General features: G+C 41.8%; 1 protein-coding gene across 3 annotated transcripts in view; it reads left to right on the top strand.

Annotated features, from left to right (window-relative positions):
- The window catches only part of PREX1 (phosphatidylinositol-3,4,5-trisphosphate dependent Rac exchange factor 1), a 176956-nt gene that overhangs the window by 90640 nt on the left and 68906 nt on the right, over nt 1-17410 (top strand). For all 3 annotated transcript variants that reach the window (XM_027473200.3, XM_027473201.3, XM_038166032.2), the window contains one exon: nt 12960-13121. In XM_027473200.3, coding sequence (XP_027329001.1) covers nt 12960-13121 — 162 coding nt within the window. The remainder of the gene's footprint in view (nt 1-12959; nt 13122-17410) is intronic.

Here is a 17410-nt window from a genome sequence, read left to right on the forward strand (position 1 = left end):
GTGTGGCACTCCCAGTTAACATCTGGCAAGTTGAAGTCCCCCATAAGGACAAGGGGAGTTAATCTCGAGGCCTCTCTTAGTTCTGTAAAGAATAATTTATCGGCGCTATCGTCCTGGCCAGGTGGTCTGTAATAGACTCCCACAACGACATCCCCTTTATTCATTCGTCCCTTGATCCTTACCCAGAGGCTCTCAACTTTGCCATCGCCGACCTGAAGTTCCACACAGTCCAGCCCCTGCTTTACATACATCGCCACCCCACCACCTCGCCTACCCTGCCTGTCCCTCCTGAAGAGCGTGTAACCATCTATCGCAACACCCCAGTCACAGGACTCATCCCACCAGGTTTCGCTTATGCCGATGATGTCGTAGTTGCGGGACTGGGCCAGTACTTCTAGCTCATCCATTTTATTCCTCATACTGCGTGCGTTCGTGTAGAAGCATTTCAGGTGCGTCTCCTTACACTCAGCACCTTGTGGATCTAACCGAAGGACCTCACTGGCACACAGCCCCTCTGATTCTAGCATACCATCCCTTAAGTCTTCACCGGCGTGCCTGGTTTTAGCCCCTTCCCCCTTCGACTCTAGTTTAAAGCCCTATCTATCAGCCCTGCCAACTCCTGACCAAAGATCCTTACCCCTCTCCGAGAGAGGCGCATCCCATCTGGTGCCATCAGGCCCGGTGTAGCATAGACCTTCCCATGATCAAAGAACCCAAAGTTCAGATTGAATAAGGGCTTTCATAGGTACAAGTTGGTTAGTTCAATAGTGATGTATTTCCATTTTATTAGAGTTCTGTTTCACCTTCTTAATATTTAAATTATTTCCCTCCATCCAATTGGAACTTTCAAGAGGTATTTTCAAAATACGTCCTTCCTACAAGTGGAATCATTTTTTTGGTCTATACAGTACAAACCCATCTTACAGCAGGTGTTCATGTACCATGTCTTGTGGACCTGTTACTGAGATTTACGTGTATATGGACAGTTTATCAGTCCAGTCAATCCATTGGAGTGCAGATTGCTCTTACAGTTTTAAATGACTGGACGTGGTTTCTTTGTTTCTTTTCCCCTGCTATTAGGCACATAGGAGAAGCTGATGTGAGGGACTGCTACAGGCATTTCTCTCAGAGTATTAATAATAGTCAAGATGAGGCAAAGGTGTCTAGATTAAGGAAGCACATGAGTGGCTCCAGCTCTGATTTATCTTCAGAGAAGACTGGTTATATAGGGTTAATTGAAAATGTAATGATGCCTCAGCTTAAGTCCAGTGTATTTGTTTATTTGGGGTTATTATGGAGAGAATTTGGTAGCTGTTGAGTCTGTGGGTCTGTTTGATGACTGTGAGCAACATTGATTTGCACAAAAAGAGAGCTCCTGCAGCATCTGATACGGTGACTGGAAGGGGGGATGTGCAGACCTTGAGGTGGGCATTCCTGACCTAATATTTTGGTAGTGTTTTCTCATTTTCAATATGAGGTGTGTTCACTGATTGCTATCTACCAGCATGTTAAAGATGTGAAAATATAAGATTGTCTTGGTTCTTTGCAGAGATCCCTTTCTTATTTTCTAAGAATCTTCAGTCAGAGGAAGCAGTGCCTGTATTTTTACTTTTGAACCGATCTCTACGTTTGTGCTGCTACTGAAAGATGAAGCGTTAACTTCCTGCAGATTTCCTGTCACAGTTACCCTTTGTATGAAGGGAATCATTAGGTACAGAGCCTGCGGGCCAGGTTCGTTCACCTCGTTACTAGTTCCACGCTGGAGACATCTTCATAGAGCCAGAATGGTCAAAATCTGCTGTACCTTTGCTATGTTCATCTTCAGTGATCTTTGAGCAGTTTTATCTCAGTACTTCTCAATCGTTTTGAACCAGAATATCACTGTTAACGTGCTGTGTTTCTCTTATTCTGCTCTGTGACCTTTTTGATAAGCTGAAGCCAATGTGGTTTTCTGCACTGGTTCTGACGACCTGTTGCCGAATCACCTGTTGCTAATTAGACTTGCTTAATTTCTAAGCTTTTTTGGAAAATGTAATTGAGTCGTAGATCTCTGTCAGTTTGAATAATCTGACTTCTTAGCTACAGACAGAAGTTTGACTTGCAAATCAAAATCTCTATTCTGTTTTAAAAGCCCATCAAAATATTAGAATGTCAGAAACTGCCAATATTACAAAAAATCCTGAAATTTCAGGGATTTTACTCAGAAATGAGTGAGAGATGCTCTGTCACTCAAATGCCAGAGGAGATGCACACTTTTGATTACAGGGTAGTAGTATAATCGATGCAGTGACTTTTTGGTATTCTTCAACTTAAACTTTCCTGTTCCTCTACCATTATAGGACAAATCTTTCAGAAAGTATGAGGTTCTGTGTCAGTGATTGGAAGAGCTATGAATGAACGGTCTTGCTTGCTCTTCTTTAAGAGTTTGCTTTGCAAAGAGGGAGTGATCAAAAGCCTAAAATAAGTTTCTCTGAACTGTGGTCTTTCCAAGTACAATGGTAACTGAAGGCATTGTGCTCTGGGGAACAAATGTTGGCCTATGGAAATAAGGTGTGTGGTTTTTACTTTCTCACATGTACACAGTTGTGTATGTAAAGAAGCCAGCAAGCACAAACCTCATTTCTTTGAAAGCCAAAAATACCACCAGGAAGGCTAAGACTAAGCAGCGTCTCTTCGTTTGCAGCCACAATAGGGTAGAATGAAGTTAAATTTGCCTTTGATGCCTACACTGTGCCTGCCTTGTGGGATGGGGGCACGGGTGTTTGGATCTGTTGCTGTTCTCTCAGAACCACACACATGCATAGAGCAAAGAGCTACAAAGGGAGTGAACAGGGAAAGCTGCAATAATGGGTCTTTAATGTTGCATTCAATTTTTCTAGAGATTTCTTTATGTATACAGGCTGATATAAATCACACAGTTTGCTACTTATAATTTCCTGGGCAGGACATAAAAATTTCAAGTAAAAGCTGAAGGGAATTTAGTTTCTGTTAAGCAACAAATCTGCCTCAGTTAGTGAGGTTATGCCGTTACTAGGGGGTATTCAGCTCCGGCAATATCTGTGATCATTAGAACATCTAACTGATGCTGATCCTCAAACTAGTGAGCTCATGGTCAATGAACTGTGTCCCATTCGAGACTTGTCTGATGCTTGCTGGCACAAAATTACCACCGTGGACATGACTGTTTCAGACATGAAGAAAGCTAAGATAAGGGGAGGGCTGGTTTCTGTTAGTGCTGACCAGGAAAATGCAACTCACCAATCAAAAAAAAAAAAAATTAGATTTAAAAATAACACAACCCTCAAATTAAGCATTTGTTCTCCCCTTGCCACTGAACTGCAGTTATTGCTCCTGAAATAGCAGTTTTGTATTCATGGGAATTGGATCTTATTTTATCTAATTCCCAGGGCAAACAGATACTATGTATTCCAGCTGATTAGAAAAATTATCATGTTATCCTACTTCTCTATTTGTGTTTTTAATAAGAATTTATGAACATCCAGATTTTCTGATAACTTTGAAATGACCTTGTTATAGTATAGTCATTTAGGATTGCTAAGTAGTTAGGTTTGATTAAGATGATATGAATGTAGTAACTCAGACTTATATGTTTGAAAGCCAGCCATAAATAATAGGGAAAGGCACTTTTAAAATGTGATAACTATTTTTGATTAATTCAATATGTGAGTGTTGTTATTCCAGAATAATAGGATCTCACATGAAATCGATCTGGGTTACTTAATTAGGAATAGCATACTGGAATATCTCTAAGTGCAGATACAACTTAAACAAATCTTACCAGTTATTTCCAATGTAAAGTATGGCATCTTGTAACTGATCTTACGTTTTCTCATCCTCTGACCAAACTTTTTAATTTTTTTAACCAAAAAATTAAGGAGACAAAATGATCATTCAGGTGATGGTGATTGATAAAGCTCAATTTTTATTTTTTTTTCCAGTTTCTTTTTCTGTGCACCAAACACAGCAACTTTGGAGCATCTGACTAAACAGTTTTCAAATTTTGGTTGCCTTCCTTGGAAGTCAGTTTGCAAGCCTTGTCTTTGGTTTGAAGCGTGGGACTCAGAACTCACCATGGTGTTTCACAATCCCTGTGCAATCAGAGAAGAAATGATAATATTTTTTCCCTAGTACAGTTTTTGTCTGCTCCAGGCAGCCTGAGAAAAGAATTAGCACAAACTTGTTGGTCAGTAAATTAGTTTTATCCCCAGTCCAAGCCCTCCCTAATGTATCTATCTCCCACTTCTTTCCCTTGATGTCACACTTCAGCAGAGGATTTGAAGTCTTTTTGGGTGTGTTGGAGCTCTGAATGTTTGTCTGTTATCAATGAGATACATTATAAATTTTCCTTAAAGGTGAGAAAAGAGCCTTTGAGTAGGCTTGAACGAAATGGAGCTGTACTTGCTGTGATGGGCATTACAATTCGGTAAGCAGAAAAGACAAACAGATGGACAGAACTTGAGAGCATATACGGTGCGAGTGACTTAAAACTCCATTGCGGATGTGTACGCTGCAGAGCTTGCTGAGTAAATATTTCTAGCAGAACGTCTTGGATTAAGGCAGCTCTGTCTCACTGATAATAATTGTATGACTCTGTATTAATTAGCGGTAACTATACGTCTTAAGAGTAGAAGCAGCTGTTGTGTAAACCAATCTCTGAACAGAAATAGCCTTTTCCCCCTAATAAAGAGCGTTTATGTCAGCAAGAAGAAAACCCTAGGGGAAGAGTGATCATGAGTTAATCACACCACTGGGGGTAGGGATTAGGAACAGTCATTTCTGTCTTCTTCCTCCCAACATGCGAGGAATGTGAAGCACATGATGGCCGCACCCCTACAGGCTCCTGATAGCCTAGTGCATGTCACAGAGCTTGTTTCTTAGTTGATGTTTGTTCTCTTAAGGAATTGCTAAGTCTCCAGCCAGAAATGCACATTACACTTCTGATACTTTAAAAATATCTTATAATACATGCAACTCTGTGGAGGATTTAGGGCACTTATTATGTGTTGCTTCATGTGACGGAAGACTCATTGGCCCTAAGAGGAAAAGAAAAACCTGGAGGAGAAAGCTGAGCGTCCAGGCTCAGAGCCCTCTTGTAGGGGAGAACCCAGCAGTGAGGTGTACACAGGTCTGAACAAATGCAGTGAAAGGCAGAGATGGGAAGCCAGTGCTGGGGACACAGAACAGAATGAAGAAAACTCCCTCACTCCCCTCTTCTCCCTCAGCATTCCTCTCAGCGATGTTTAAGGAACAAAATCTTCTAATTAGCCCTAATTGAGTACGTTTAATCTTCGGGGCTTTGCTCCCCCGTCAATCCTCAGAAGAGGGATGTTGCTCTTAGATTCATAATATTGCCTGGTTAAAATCCAAGTCTTCATAGCATAATGTTACAGCATTAAAAATTATATATACACCGTACAGAGTTGTAAGGAGTACTGCCAATTTATAAATCATACTCTGTCTTCAGTGCTTTTTATATATAATCACAAATAACTGCTAATATATATAAAACACCTTTTTGTTTCACTTTAATTTTTAAGCGTATGTTGAAGATTTGATGGCACATCTAATGTAATCAGTTTTAGTGATCTATTGCTGTCTAGTCTTTACCTTGCAGAGGCAGTGACATAAATTATAAATTTAAAAAACACACAGGGTAAAAACTGCTGTGATTGATGGGTATGCAGAGCCTTGTGTAGCATCTGTTTTCTGGTTGGTTAAAGTACAAAATTCATTTTAATTCATGTAAACTGAAAAACACAAATACAAAAAATCTAGCTACATTTTTTCAGCAAGGTGTTAATGTGTTCTTATGCATGTTGTGGTTTTTGGTGTTGGTGATGTTTTTTTTACCCACAGTTTGGAACTGAACTGCTTATTACCATGACTTTTTGAATTGATAAGGAATATGGTGTCCTAGTTATCTCTGTAATCCTGAGGTGTTCACTGAATTACCAACGGATGTATCTATGAAACCATGTTTTATGCATGCACTGGTTTGTAGTGCAGAGTGACACAGCCTGGCAAGCAATGATTTGCAGTGTTAAGTCACTGCACAGAATTCATGTTAAAGCCATGTGTGAGTGTCTTCAAAAGTATGAAGATAGAGTTTTTTAAAATATAGAGACTTACAGAAATTAAATTTTGACTGCAAAACATGTTCAGGTGTCATTTTTAAGCACATCTTTGTGTGACAGGGAGGACATGTGAAAGGATGACACAGGCTTCTTTTTTAAAAAAAAAGATCAGTTAAGCAGAATAACATCCTTTCTGCTAGGAAGTATTAAAAGTGTGTTTACATTTGAAAAACCTCTAGTTTCCTCTGCCTGCCTGCATCGTTCGCTCAGCATCCCCCTGCTACCTTATTGCATCTTCCTGTGCAATGTTTTTGTTGCTAAGGTCTCTCCTCAGAGTTTTTTTGTTTCTTTTTTGGGGCATCAAGCACAATTAGTAAAATGACAAATGCACAAACAGCTGATGTGTCTTATTTCTTATGTGATTTAGCTTTTATATTTAGATTCTGTCATGTTTGGAACTCTTTTAGCCTTCAGCTATTTAAAGCTGTATCTGATACTGAAATGCTTCAGTTGGAATTCCTTTCACTACATTGCATAATTGGAGATTGGCATTTCTTTGTAGAGTTCTCCCTCTCTCTCTGGTACAGTTAATAAAAGAAGTAAGGCAGCATTTAAGTCTCTAGCAGGGCCTTTTCCTTCATAGTTTTATTTCCTGATTGTTAGACTTTCTGGATGGAACTAAGAAGCCAAATAGTCTCATAAAATCCAAATGCAAGAGCTTTACCTATGTATCTATTACTTCTACACTGTTTCTTCCAAGGATAAGTTGACAAATTGTAGCTTCCAATTTCACCTTGTGAATCTGTTTCCAAGTGCAATTTGTTATCCAGGGATCCAAACCTGGTCATGTGGAAGCATGTGAAATTGTTGCATAGGTTCATCTACACATAGGGGTGAAGTAAGCTGGTTAGTACTCAAGGCTCACCTCCTCCAAGCTGAAGAGCGATGCATCCCTACAGAGAGGAAATCATGCAAAAGTGCAAGGATGCCTGCATGGATGAACAAGGAGCTCCTGGCCAAACTCAGACACAAAAAAGAAACACGGGATGGAAGCAGGGACAGGTAACCTGAGAGGAATAAAAAGACACTGTCTGATAGATCAAGGGCAACAAGAAGGGTTTCTACAACGATGTCAGTGATAAAAGGAAGATTAGGAAAACTGTGAGTCCTCTCCTGAAGGAAACAGGAGATGTGGTTACCCAGGATATGGAGAAGGCTGAGCTACTCAATGACTTTTGCTTCAGCCTTTACCGGCAGGTGCTCTAACCACATCACCCAAATGCAGAAGGCAAGGGCAGGGCTGGGAAAATGAAGGAGGAGATCAGCTGCAAGAGCATTTAAGGAACCTGAAGGTGCACAAGTTCATGGGTCCTGATGAGATGCATCCAAAGGTCCTGAGGGTACTGGTAGATGAACTTTCTAAGACACTATCTGTCACATTTGGGAAGTCATGGCAGTCTGAAGTTCACACTTCCTGGAACCCCAATTTTTAAAAAGGGAAGAAAAGAAGACATGGGGAACTACAGCCCAGTCATTCTCACCTCTGTGCCTGGCAAGATCCTTCAGCAGATCCTCCTGGAAACTTTCAGGTCAAGGGAGATGATTCTCCCCCTCTGCTCTCATGAAATCCCACCTGCAGTGCTGCATTCAAGTCTGGAGCCCCCAGCATAAGGACGTGTAGAGCTGTTGGAGTGGGTCCAGAGGAGGGCCACAAGGGTGATCAGGGGGCTGGAGCACCTCTGCTGTGAAGAGAGGCTGAGAGACCTTGGGAAGTTCAGTCGGGAGAACAGCAGACTTCAGGGAAACCTTATAGAAGCTTTCCAGAACTTAAAGGGGGCCTACAGAAAGATGAGAAGGGACTCTATGTAGGGCTGTGGTTATAGGACTAAAGTTTTAAATGAAAATAGGGTAGATTAGGGTAGATAGGTAGATTACCTGTCCTTCCTTTCTGCATGCTGTTTAGAGGGACACTACAGCTGACTGTGGATGTCTGAGTGCTGTTACTCCACTCATAAAAGCAGTCAGGCTCTGTGTATAGGTGCTGTGAGTGGCACAACCTCAAACTTGGCAGCTATGAAAAAGCTGTGAAATAAAAAGAGAATGCTGTGCTGAGAGGAGACAGTTCCCATTTTGATCTGTGTTTATTAAAGAACAGTCTTTTTTTTCAAGCTTATAATACAGAATATGTTTGCAACTTTTTTTTTCAAGACAGAGAAGTCAGAGGATAGCACTGAAGATTAGAAAGGCTGTGAAAAATACCAGCTTTTCTGTTCTCAACTGCTAGTTAGTCTGAAGGATTAACAACTTTGTAGCTAGAAGGTAGATGTTTTATGAATTAGTTTAAGACACTCTTTGCAAGGAATAGATTTCTGCAAGTGGCAGCAACCTCATGTCCTAGGCCTTGTGGTGCACAAGTTGCAATACATAAAGTCCTTCCAGACAGCCATATAGACGAGCTGTATGGAAGACAGGGCCATCATACCCAAGGTTTGCCATCTGGTCTCTCTCTCAGCTGCCTTTCAACATGTTGGCAAATGCTCTCATAGTTTACACATCATAAATCTGTCACTAGAGTAAATAAGCACCCAGAGCTCCCTGGCTGTGTTTCAGAAGTGCCGGGCTCTGCTCTTTCAGGGGCTGTCAGTGGCAGAGCAGCAGGGCTCTTCCTTGCCCAGCTTAGGACTGAGTAGCGGTGGGACAAACGAGACACCTACCCCAATGGAGTTCCACTGCTCCAACTGTTTCAGCTGCTGCTGCTGTTGAGGCAGACGAGTGCCCAGCCAGCACTCCTCTCCCTGCCTTTTCCAGCGTCCTCTCATGCTTCTTGGTCAGCGCTGCAGGCAGCTAGTGGGGGTGGGGAAGGTGCTGTGGTGCCACTTTCTGCCCTTCCTTCTTTGACAAGACAGCATTACCCAAAGTCGGGAGGCTGGGGGGGGAAGGTATAGGGGAAAGGGAGAATGAGGAAAGACTCATGAGTGTCAAAGAGCTTCATTTTCCTCTCAATAGCAGCCACTGCATAAAATGCTGTGGGTCAGAAAGTAGGCACTTGCTCCCATATCTTCCCCGCTTTCAGGCATCAGGAGGCACAGAGCAGCTGGGGGGTGTTCTGCAGAGTATGAGGACACAACAGAAGGTGTTGTCTGGAGCATCAAAGCAGGCTACTGTGCTGCTGGAGCCAGGGAGATGGATGTGTGCCACAAGCTGTCTCTCTTTGCTTGCAAGCAAAGATTTTCATGAGAGTCATGTAGCAAAAGTTGTTCTCTGTTCTGGAAACAGAAGCTGGTGTCACCAAGGTGCCCTCTCTTCTCCTTACTTGCCCTGGCCTCACTTTGAACAAAAGTGGGGTGAGAAATTCCCCAGGGAATTACATTTGTAATAGTGACTGACAGTTGTAGCAGGCAGCTTCCCTTTCTTCTGCATGTGTTACTTTGTAAATCATCCAAGAGTTACGATCATTAACTCCTCTCTTAGTGGGATTCCTGGTTGTCAGCATGTAACCCATCTCCTCCATCGTCCTTCAGCAATTTTCAATCACTGTCAGTAATTTTGAGGAAGGAGAAATTGCAGCTGTGAATAAGTTCTCAAAATGCCAAGTCTATCCAAAGAATTGAATAGTCGCATTTTACTGGACAAACACGGACGTACCCCCCATTCATTTGGACCTTTCTGTCTCCGGGATCTGTCTGGGTAGGTATGAGAGTACCTCCCATTGTTGTGTCTGGATTCTCAGGAGACCGGTCTTTTGTGTTACTTACAGGTGTCTCAGTAGCTGAATAGTTTCATCTCAAGGTGCAGACTTGAGTTTAGATCGTTCTTCAAACTGAGAAGTTAATATAGACAATATTCTGCACCTCACGGTCCCAATGATTTATTCTGCAGACATTCCTGCTAGTAGAAAAGTACAGCCAGGTATGCACAAACCTGTCACGCACTAAAAGAGACTTCTGTCTGGAGAACTTTGTAGAGCTGATGTATGAATCAACACTAGGACAGAGAAAGATCCGTGATTTAGCAGCACAGTGTCTGGATTAGCTAAGTGGTTGGATTAGCAGCTATTGGAGTTACTACAAGGTAATGCAAGCTTCAGCAGGACTTGAGCTTCAGCTCACATCCCTCTGCTGTCTCACAGGCTACGTACCTTCACCCTAGAAGCACCAGGTGAGTTGATCTAGAGGGCACGTGAGGACAGAAGCCAGTTTAGGAGCAGAGCTTGTATTACAGTTGTGCTACCAACTCAGGGGAGGCAAGCCCCAGCTGTACTCAGGATCATACCTGCAGAGTATGTCAGTGTCAAGCAAGACAGCATGGCACAAAGATCTTGAATGTCAACATGGCAAAAAACAGCGTGGTGAGGAGATGCTTGCTTAGGTTGACATGCCAACGTGGAGAAGTCAAAGACAAATAGGACCACAGAATAAACCTTGTCGGAGCCCATGACAAACATTTGGGGATTGTAATCTCAAATCTTGGATGAATACCACCTGGAACAGTTTGGCTGTCTTTGTCCTTAGCTGTGGGAGCTCTGGACTGAGGCAGTTCAGCTCTGTTCAGACCACACTGCTGTGCAGGCACCATTTCAAACTCTCTTTTCCTCTCTCATGAAAAATGATGCAATTCAGCAGCAGTTTGCCATTTAGTCATGGGACTTTAAAACAACCAAATAACATGTTGAGGCAAAACATAACATAGGGAGAAAGAGAAATATTCCAGGCAATGTAACAATGTGGGTGTTAAACACGGTATTATGTATCAAGAGGGAACTACCAGCCTTAGTTAAGATTTTGTTAATGCATTTTTATCCAATCGTGGATGACTATAAAATAGCATTGGTCTGAAAAAATGATTAATTGTGAGTTGACAGTGGTTGCTCCTTTTGCCAAACTCTGGTAGATGTTGTCAGGTCCCAAGTTTTAATCCTGTTGTTCCTCAGCGGGCAGTGTTTATGGGATATTGCATGTTGAGTCAAGTGAAGCAGTCTCGTATGAACTCCTTGGGAGCAGACAAGCTGTTCATCTCTCTGTTACTCTCTCCAGTCAAAACACATGCCACAGCCTCCTAGAGGTGAGGAGAAGTCCTTGCTAAACTCCTGCTGTTCTCTTGGCACTTCTCTTTCTCATGCCATCATGTTTGCCTTTTGGGAAGCCCTCCCCACTTGCCATGTGCCTGTCTTGGAGGTAAAAGCACTGAGCGCTAAAAAGTCTTGGTTCTGCAAGTGGCTTGCTCTTGGACAATTTACTCTTGTGTTCCTTTTCTTCTTGATAAAATGAGCATGGTACATCCCTCACACACACACACACACACACACACAAAACAAACAAACATGGGACACCTGTAGCTAGTGACTTTCACTGGGATTTCTGGACATGCAGACTGACTACCCAGAGCTATAGGCACTTACCTGAGTGTGGTTATTGACCTTGGCTGGCTTCTGGCTGTCCACCCAGTAGCTCCCTAACTCCCTTCCTCAACATGACTGGGGGAAGGGGCATGCCCTTTCTTAAGCACGTTTAAGATAGGATAAAATAGAATAGAATAGTTCAGTTGGAAGGGGTCTTCAAAGATCATCTAATCCAACTGCCTGACCTCTTCAGGGCTGACCAAAAACCCAAGTATGTTATACCCTCATGGTAAAGAAATTCTTCTTAATGTCCACTCTAAGCCTCCCCAGGCACAGCTTTGTGCCATTTCCACATGTCCTGTGGTGACCAGGGAGCAGAGACCAGCACCTCTCGGCTTCCCCTCCTCAGGAAGTTGCAGAGAGCAGCAAGCTCACCTCTCAGTTTCTTTTCTTCAGGTTAGACTACCCAGGTGCCCTCAGGCTCTCTTATAGGGCATGCCTTCCAGCTCTGTTACCCTGATCTGGGGTGCTTTTCAAGCACCTTAACATCCTTTTATACCATCGAGCCCAGAACTGCACACAATATTGAAGTGAGGCTGCACTGACAGGAATGGTGGTGGGAAAAGCTCCCCGGCTGGCCGTGCTGTGTTTAACACACCCCAAAATGTGGTTTGCCCTCTTGGCTGCCAGGGCAGGCTGCTGCTGACGCTCATGGGGCAGAGCTGTGAGTGGGACTGGCAGTGCCGGGCCGGAGGCAGCTCCTCACCTCCCCTTAGAGGACACCTGTACTCTGAGGAGTCTAGGTTAGGGGTGGCGTCACGTTGGGATCCTGCCATATTCAAGGGAAAGAGGCTTGTTATGAGGGCCCTTCCGGTTTGAGGTGGATCTAGTAGCATTTTTTGCTGTTTATAGATTTAAACAACTAGGTCCTGAAGCTTCACCTTCAGGATTAGTCTACACCTGACCATCTGTGTAAGTACTGTGTACGGCGTATACAGCCTAGCAGTGTTCCTGTAAGGCTATTCCTCACACAAAACCCAACTTCCATAGCTCTGGTTGTTCTTAACGAGACTTGCTATGGACAGTCTTCATCAGATCATGATGGGGCCCAGCGCAGCTTCAGTGTAACGTTGGATGTATATCACTGGAAATGGTATAGGATGAAGACCATGTCTAGGTCAACAGGCCAGTGCATGTGTGATGTGGACAGTGTGGTTTTTATGTAATAATTTATTTTAATTTATTTGGCCTCGGGTCATGTTAGAAGCAAATGTATGTGATGATACAGCAAAACATATGTGGCTTGAACTCTTTTAATCTGATATATTTAATGTAAGTAATTCCTTAACTTATTAAGCAGCAACCCTGTACACATGAAGAGCAGAGAACAGTATCTACAGTAACGTACCCACAAATTTTCTTTAATTCTACTGCATTATTGTCATTTTCCTGCAGGACTGCACTTTCATGCTGTTTGCTTTCCACATGCAACTTCTAATTTTTTTATTTTTTATTTTTTTCCGAAGGAATTGGCTAAGAGGACTCCCTCTAAGCATCCTGATCACCCAGCTGTCCAGAATGCATTGCAGGCAATGAAGACGGTCTGCACAAATATCAACGAGACCAAGCGACAGATGGAGAAACTGGAAGCCCTTGAACAGTTGCAGTCCCACATTGAAGGATGGGAGGTATGACGCAGGATTAGCAAGCCCTCTGGAGACAATTTACTGCATGGTTTAGTGGGCTGAAGTTTGGTGGTTCATACTGTGTTCAGGGACTTCTGATGTGTAAATGCACTAGAAGCTGTGGGTGGCATCACTTTGACAGGTTTAGAATTCAATGTTTATTTTGGGGAGTGCAGGCTGCTGCTGCTAAATTGTAGCAGAAGAAACAGATCATGAAATAAAGAAAGGTACTAGAGCTGGCAAGGACTGAAATTTCAAATGGTCAGGTTTCATTTGAAGGACAAAACTAGAAGATGAAATCAGGAGTGGTCTAAATAACACAAGCTTCTGTTTTCTTTCCTACAAGCCTTTCATTTTTGTGGGAGCTTTGAAAGTTGGCTTCCTACAGATTTCCTGTATAAAAGATAAAGGCTCAGTTAGAAAGCAACTAGTATATTTGTATTTACTCCAGTTAAGTTTTTCACAGATGTGTTCATAGTGATGTGTTTATCAGAAGGTGTATCTGTATAGGTGGAAGCATGTACTCTGGAAGAGAGAAAAATAAAGAGAGGGAGATAACTGAGATACGAAGCTTGGGGACAGAGGAAATCTGAAAAAAAGAGCCACCCAGGAGAAATACTGGGAAGTCAGGATGATGCACAAAAGGGTTGGCAGCTTATTTTGTGATGACTTTACTTGAGGCCCTTGAGTCAGTGGAGCTGGAAGCCTCTGGGAGGTGTACCACAGGGAGTCAGTGGTGTTAAATGGTGTCATAAAGAGATTGGCATTGGCATTTAGCAAGACTGACTTTTAAAATATTGATGCTGATCATTGCCAGCTGAGGACATATTTTTAGAGGTCGTATAAACCTCCTCATGTTTGGAGTCTTGGGTGCTCTCCACAAATCTTTTTTGGGTTGTTTTTTCTGTATTTCGTGTGTATTTTAAACCTTGCTCATTTTTTCCCTTAAGGATGTTCTTGGCATCCAGCTAGAGACACGAGAGCAACCCAGATATCCAGCTGTGTATTTATTTTTTGGATAGCAAGCTCAACAAACAAAAAAGGTCATGTAATATTTGATATAGCAGGACTTCCAGAAGCAGCTAAAACCATGTCAGGTTCAATGCAACTTGTGGGTCCTCTAGGCAAGAGGCATGGTTTGAGCTCTAGAGCTCGAAACATGGCTCTGAAAGTGTCCACGATGTCATAAATGAAGTGGTATCAAACTTATTGCAGTGTTGAGGGTGGGAGATGGGGTACTAATTCACAGCAACATTCTGGGCCTGAAAATCCATTTAGATTTGTTTATATGTAACAAAGTCACTTATGTCACTCACTCCAAAAGTTCAAAAAGGGAGAAGTGTTTTTTTTGACTACTAGTAGTAAGCCGTGGAAAGTTACTGAATCTCCTTGTGGCATATTGAGAGGAGGCAAGCTAGCTTTATAACATAGATGTAGACTAGTACTAAACACGATCACGTTTTTTCTTTTGTGCCCATAAAGCAATTTGAAACTGAATGACAGTGTCTTATCTTTTGGTTGCCACAGTGCCGTAGTCTTGCAAATTAAGACTTTTGTGCAAAGTGGTATGTTAGTAAAAAACTGTTTTCAGTTCTTTCAGATGGATATCACAGTTTGTGAGAAGGGTTCCTAACTCCTATCCTGTGGAATGTTGCAACTGATGAATTAAAAACATTTTTAACTTAACCATGCAAACCACAGAGCTGTCTGTTAGAGAAAGTGTATAAGGCAAATGTCACATTCAGATTTTCTGTTCATCTGATGGTAATCTCTCCTAGAAAATAGAAAATCTCTTTCTCTGTTATCATGGTTTTAGATTCTGAAATGTTTATGTCCTGTATGTATGGTTATTTACCGCGTACTAATCTGATAAGGTCCATAGCTTCCAGCAGTTTTAGTACAAGCCATTGAAATTGTCAAAAAGAAGTAAACTTCAGCTTACTTACGACCAAGTTCTTTATGACTATCTGAGAGGTATCCTGACTGTGGAATATGCAAGTAGCCCAACATGAAGCTTGGCAGTAATTTTTTCGCTTAATTTGGAACAGGCTCCACCTTGCCTAGAGTATCTGTTTAACCAAACCAGCACAGTTTCACTGGTTTCTATGACCAGATGCTTTCTTACAACTGTCCCAGTGGGACCATCCCTGACCTATCTTCATCTCATTGCCATCAGCGCCACCCTCAACATTTCCAATATGAGGAACAACGTAACATCATTCGACGTCTGCCATGTCTCTTCTTGCTCCCAAGGGTCATCTCTAGCTTCACTAAGAGCAGTAGTTATTTTCTTGAGCATTTGCCTTGGTTCCTCATTTTTCCTTCAAAATCTCTGCCTACCAGTCTGTCTGTCCCTCGAATACAACCATTCTCACTATCATATGCTGGCATCATCCTATCAGTCTCTTTCTGAAACATATTATAATGATGGGTCATGTTAAAGTAAGCCAAGCCTGGGGAGCCTTTGAAGACCCGCGGCTTGATCAGAGTTTTATTCATCTAAATGAACTCTCTCAGATTCATCCTTCTGGAATGCACAGAATCCTTGTAGTTGTATTTTATGGAGTAGTCTAGGCAGGCCAATTTGATTCTGGTTAATCCTTCTGGGAAACAAATATTAGTTTAATAAAGGGGGAAAAAAGTAGAGGATGCATGAGAAGTCCAGCTTTTTTGTAAAATGTTTTTGTATGGTTAGTGAAGAATCTGTTAATTACATGTTGATTATTCTGTGGGGTGAGCTCCTCCTCATGAATCCTTGTGAATTATTTTTACTACGGAATTGCTACATGAAGAATCCACACATTCTCCCAGTCTGAAACGTTTAGGGAAGCAAAACCCCCATCACAGAACAGCATGAGTTGTAAGATGTGTTAGCGCTTGGGCAGATCAAGTGTTTTATAATTGGCTGTAATTTGCAATTCCACCAGCTATGATGTTTTCTTTTTTTTGCCTGCAGCTTGGTCATACTTAGAAAGGTGAGAAATCCTTTCTTGTCTCTGAAAACATAATATAAATCTTCCTGCTCTGTTTCTTACTATTGAAAAAAACTCTCAGATTGGTATAAATGGGAAGTAGCTAGGCCAACAGCAAACAGGAAGTGCATCAGCGATGTTCAGATACCATCATGATGGGTCTGATGGAAAAATAAAGATTCTTAGATTTTAAGGTGAGGACCAACTTATATGCTTTCACTTCCTGTACAAAATAGGCCAGATAATTTTACCTAGTAATTCTAGTGACAGTAAAAGATTAAGTCCAATTACTGATATCACTGTGCTCCTTGCTTTTGCTTCCTCTGTGTGGCTTTTAGTGAATTAAGTATTTGATGCTGAGGTGCTATGACGCCTTGATTTCTACATGGGCAAACCGTGTGGGGAACATGCTTCTATGTTATACAGTTGGTTGGTTTCTGTTCCTATTTGTGTGTGTGTTACTTGGCTTTGGGGTTATATTTCTGATATATAGTGAATTCCCATGTAGATAGTCATGGTCAGCAGGTCATTTTCAAATTAACAAGTGCTCATTCCTGGATATGTATTTCTATAGGTGGATTTAAAAAATAAAAAACATACCAGGGCAGCAGATGGAAATATTGCGTTGAGCTAGCTCCTGCATGACTAAAGTACATCCCCAAAGTACAGAAAGACATACATGTATGTGGAATACACAAAACTGATGTCCGTAGTTGGCAGCCTTTAAAGAATAGCAGATTCCTTGTTAACTAAAAGCAAGATATAGCACAGCTTGCAAGGGTTGATTTAGAAAACAATGTCATTAAAACTTTATTCACACCTTTAAAGTGACTGCATTACATTTAGAAAGGCTGATTTCAATTCAGTGATTTTCCCTGAATAGCTTAATGGTAGCAGACTGCGCCTTCCTGAAAAATATTCTCTCATACAATGTCTAAAATCATTCAAACAAATCGTTTTGGGGTGACTTTCTAGATAGATCTGGATTTCATGCCTGTTCAGAGAGATGTCTTCAGTTTCTGTAAGTGGGTTGAATTACATTTTACAGGTCTTTTGTGGTATTTGTGAATATTAAAGTTAATGGACCTTTGCAAATCAAGCAGTTTTGTTGATAATGAATGGCATGCAATCCAAAGTCAGTTCTCTTTTCCAGTAAGACTCAAGACAATGGGTCACATTATCTGATTGACTCCCTTATCTGCATGCCAACCATGTGAGGGAACCCACACTGTTACCCTAAATTATTCTTCCTTCCAACTCAAAAAGAAATGCAAAAAATATTAAGTGTTCCAGGACTGAGTAGTAAATGTTTCTTACGTC

This window comes from Anas platyrhynchos, chromosome 21, assembly GCF_047663525.1.
Source record: "Anas platyrhynchos isolate ZD024472 breed Pekin duck chromosome 21, IASCAAS_PekinDuck_T2T, whole genome shotgun sequence".
Classification (NCBI taxonomy): domain Eukaryota; kingdom Metazoa; phylum Chordata; class Aves; order Anseriformes; family Anatidae; genus Anas; species Anas platyrhynchos.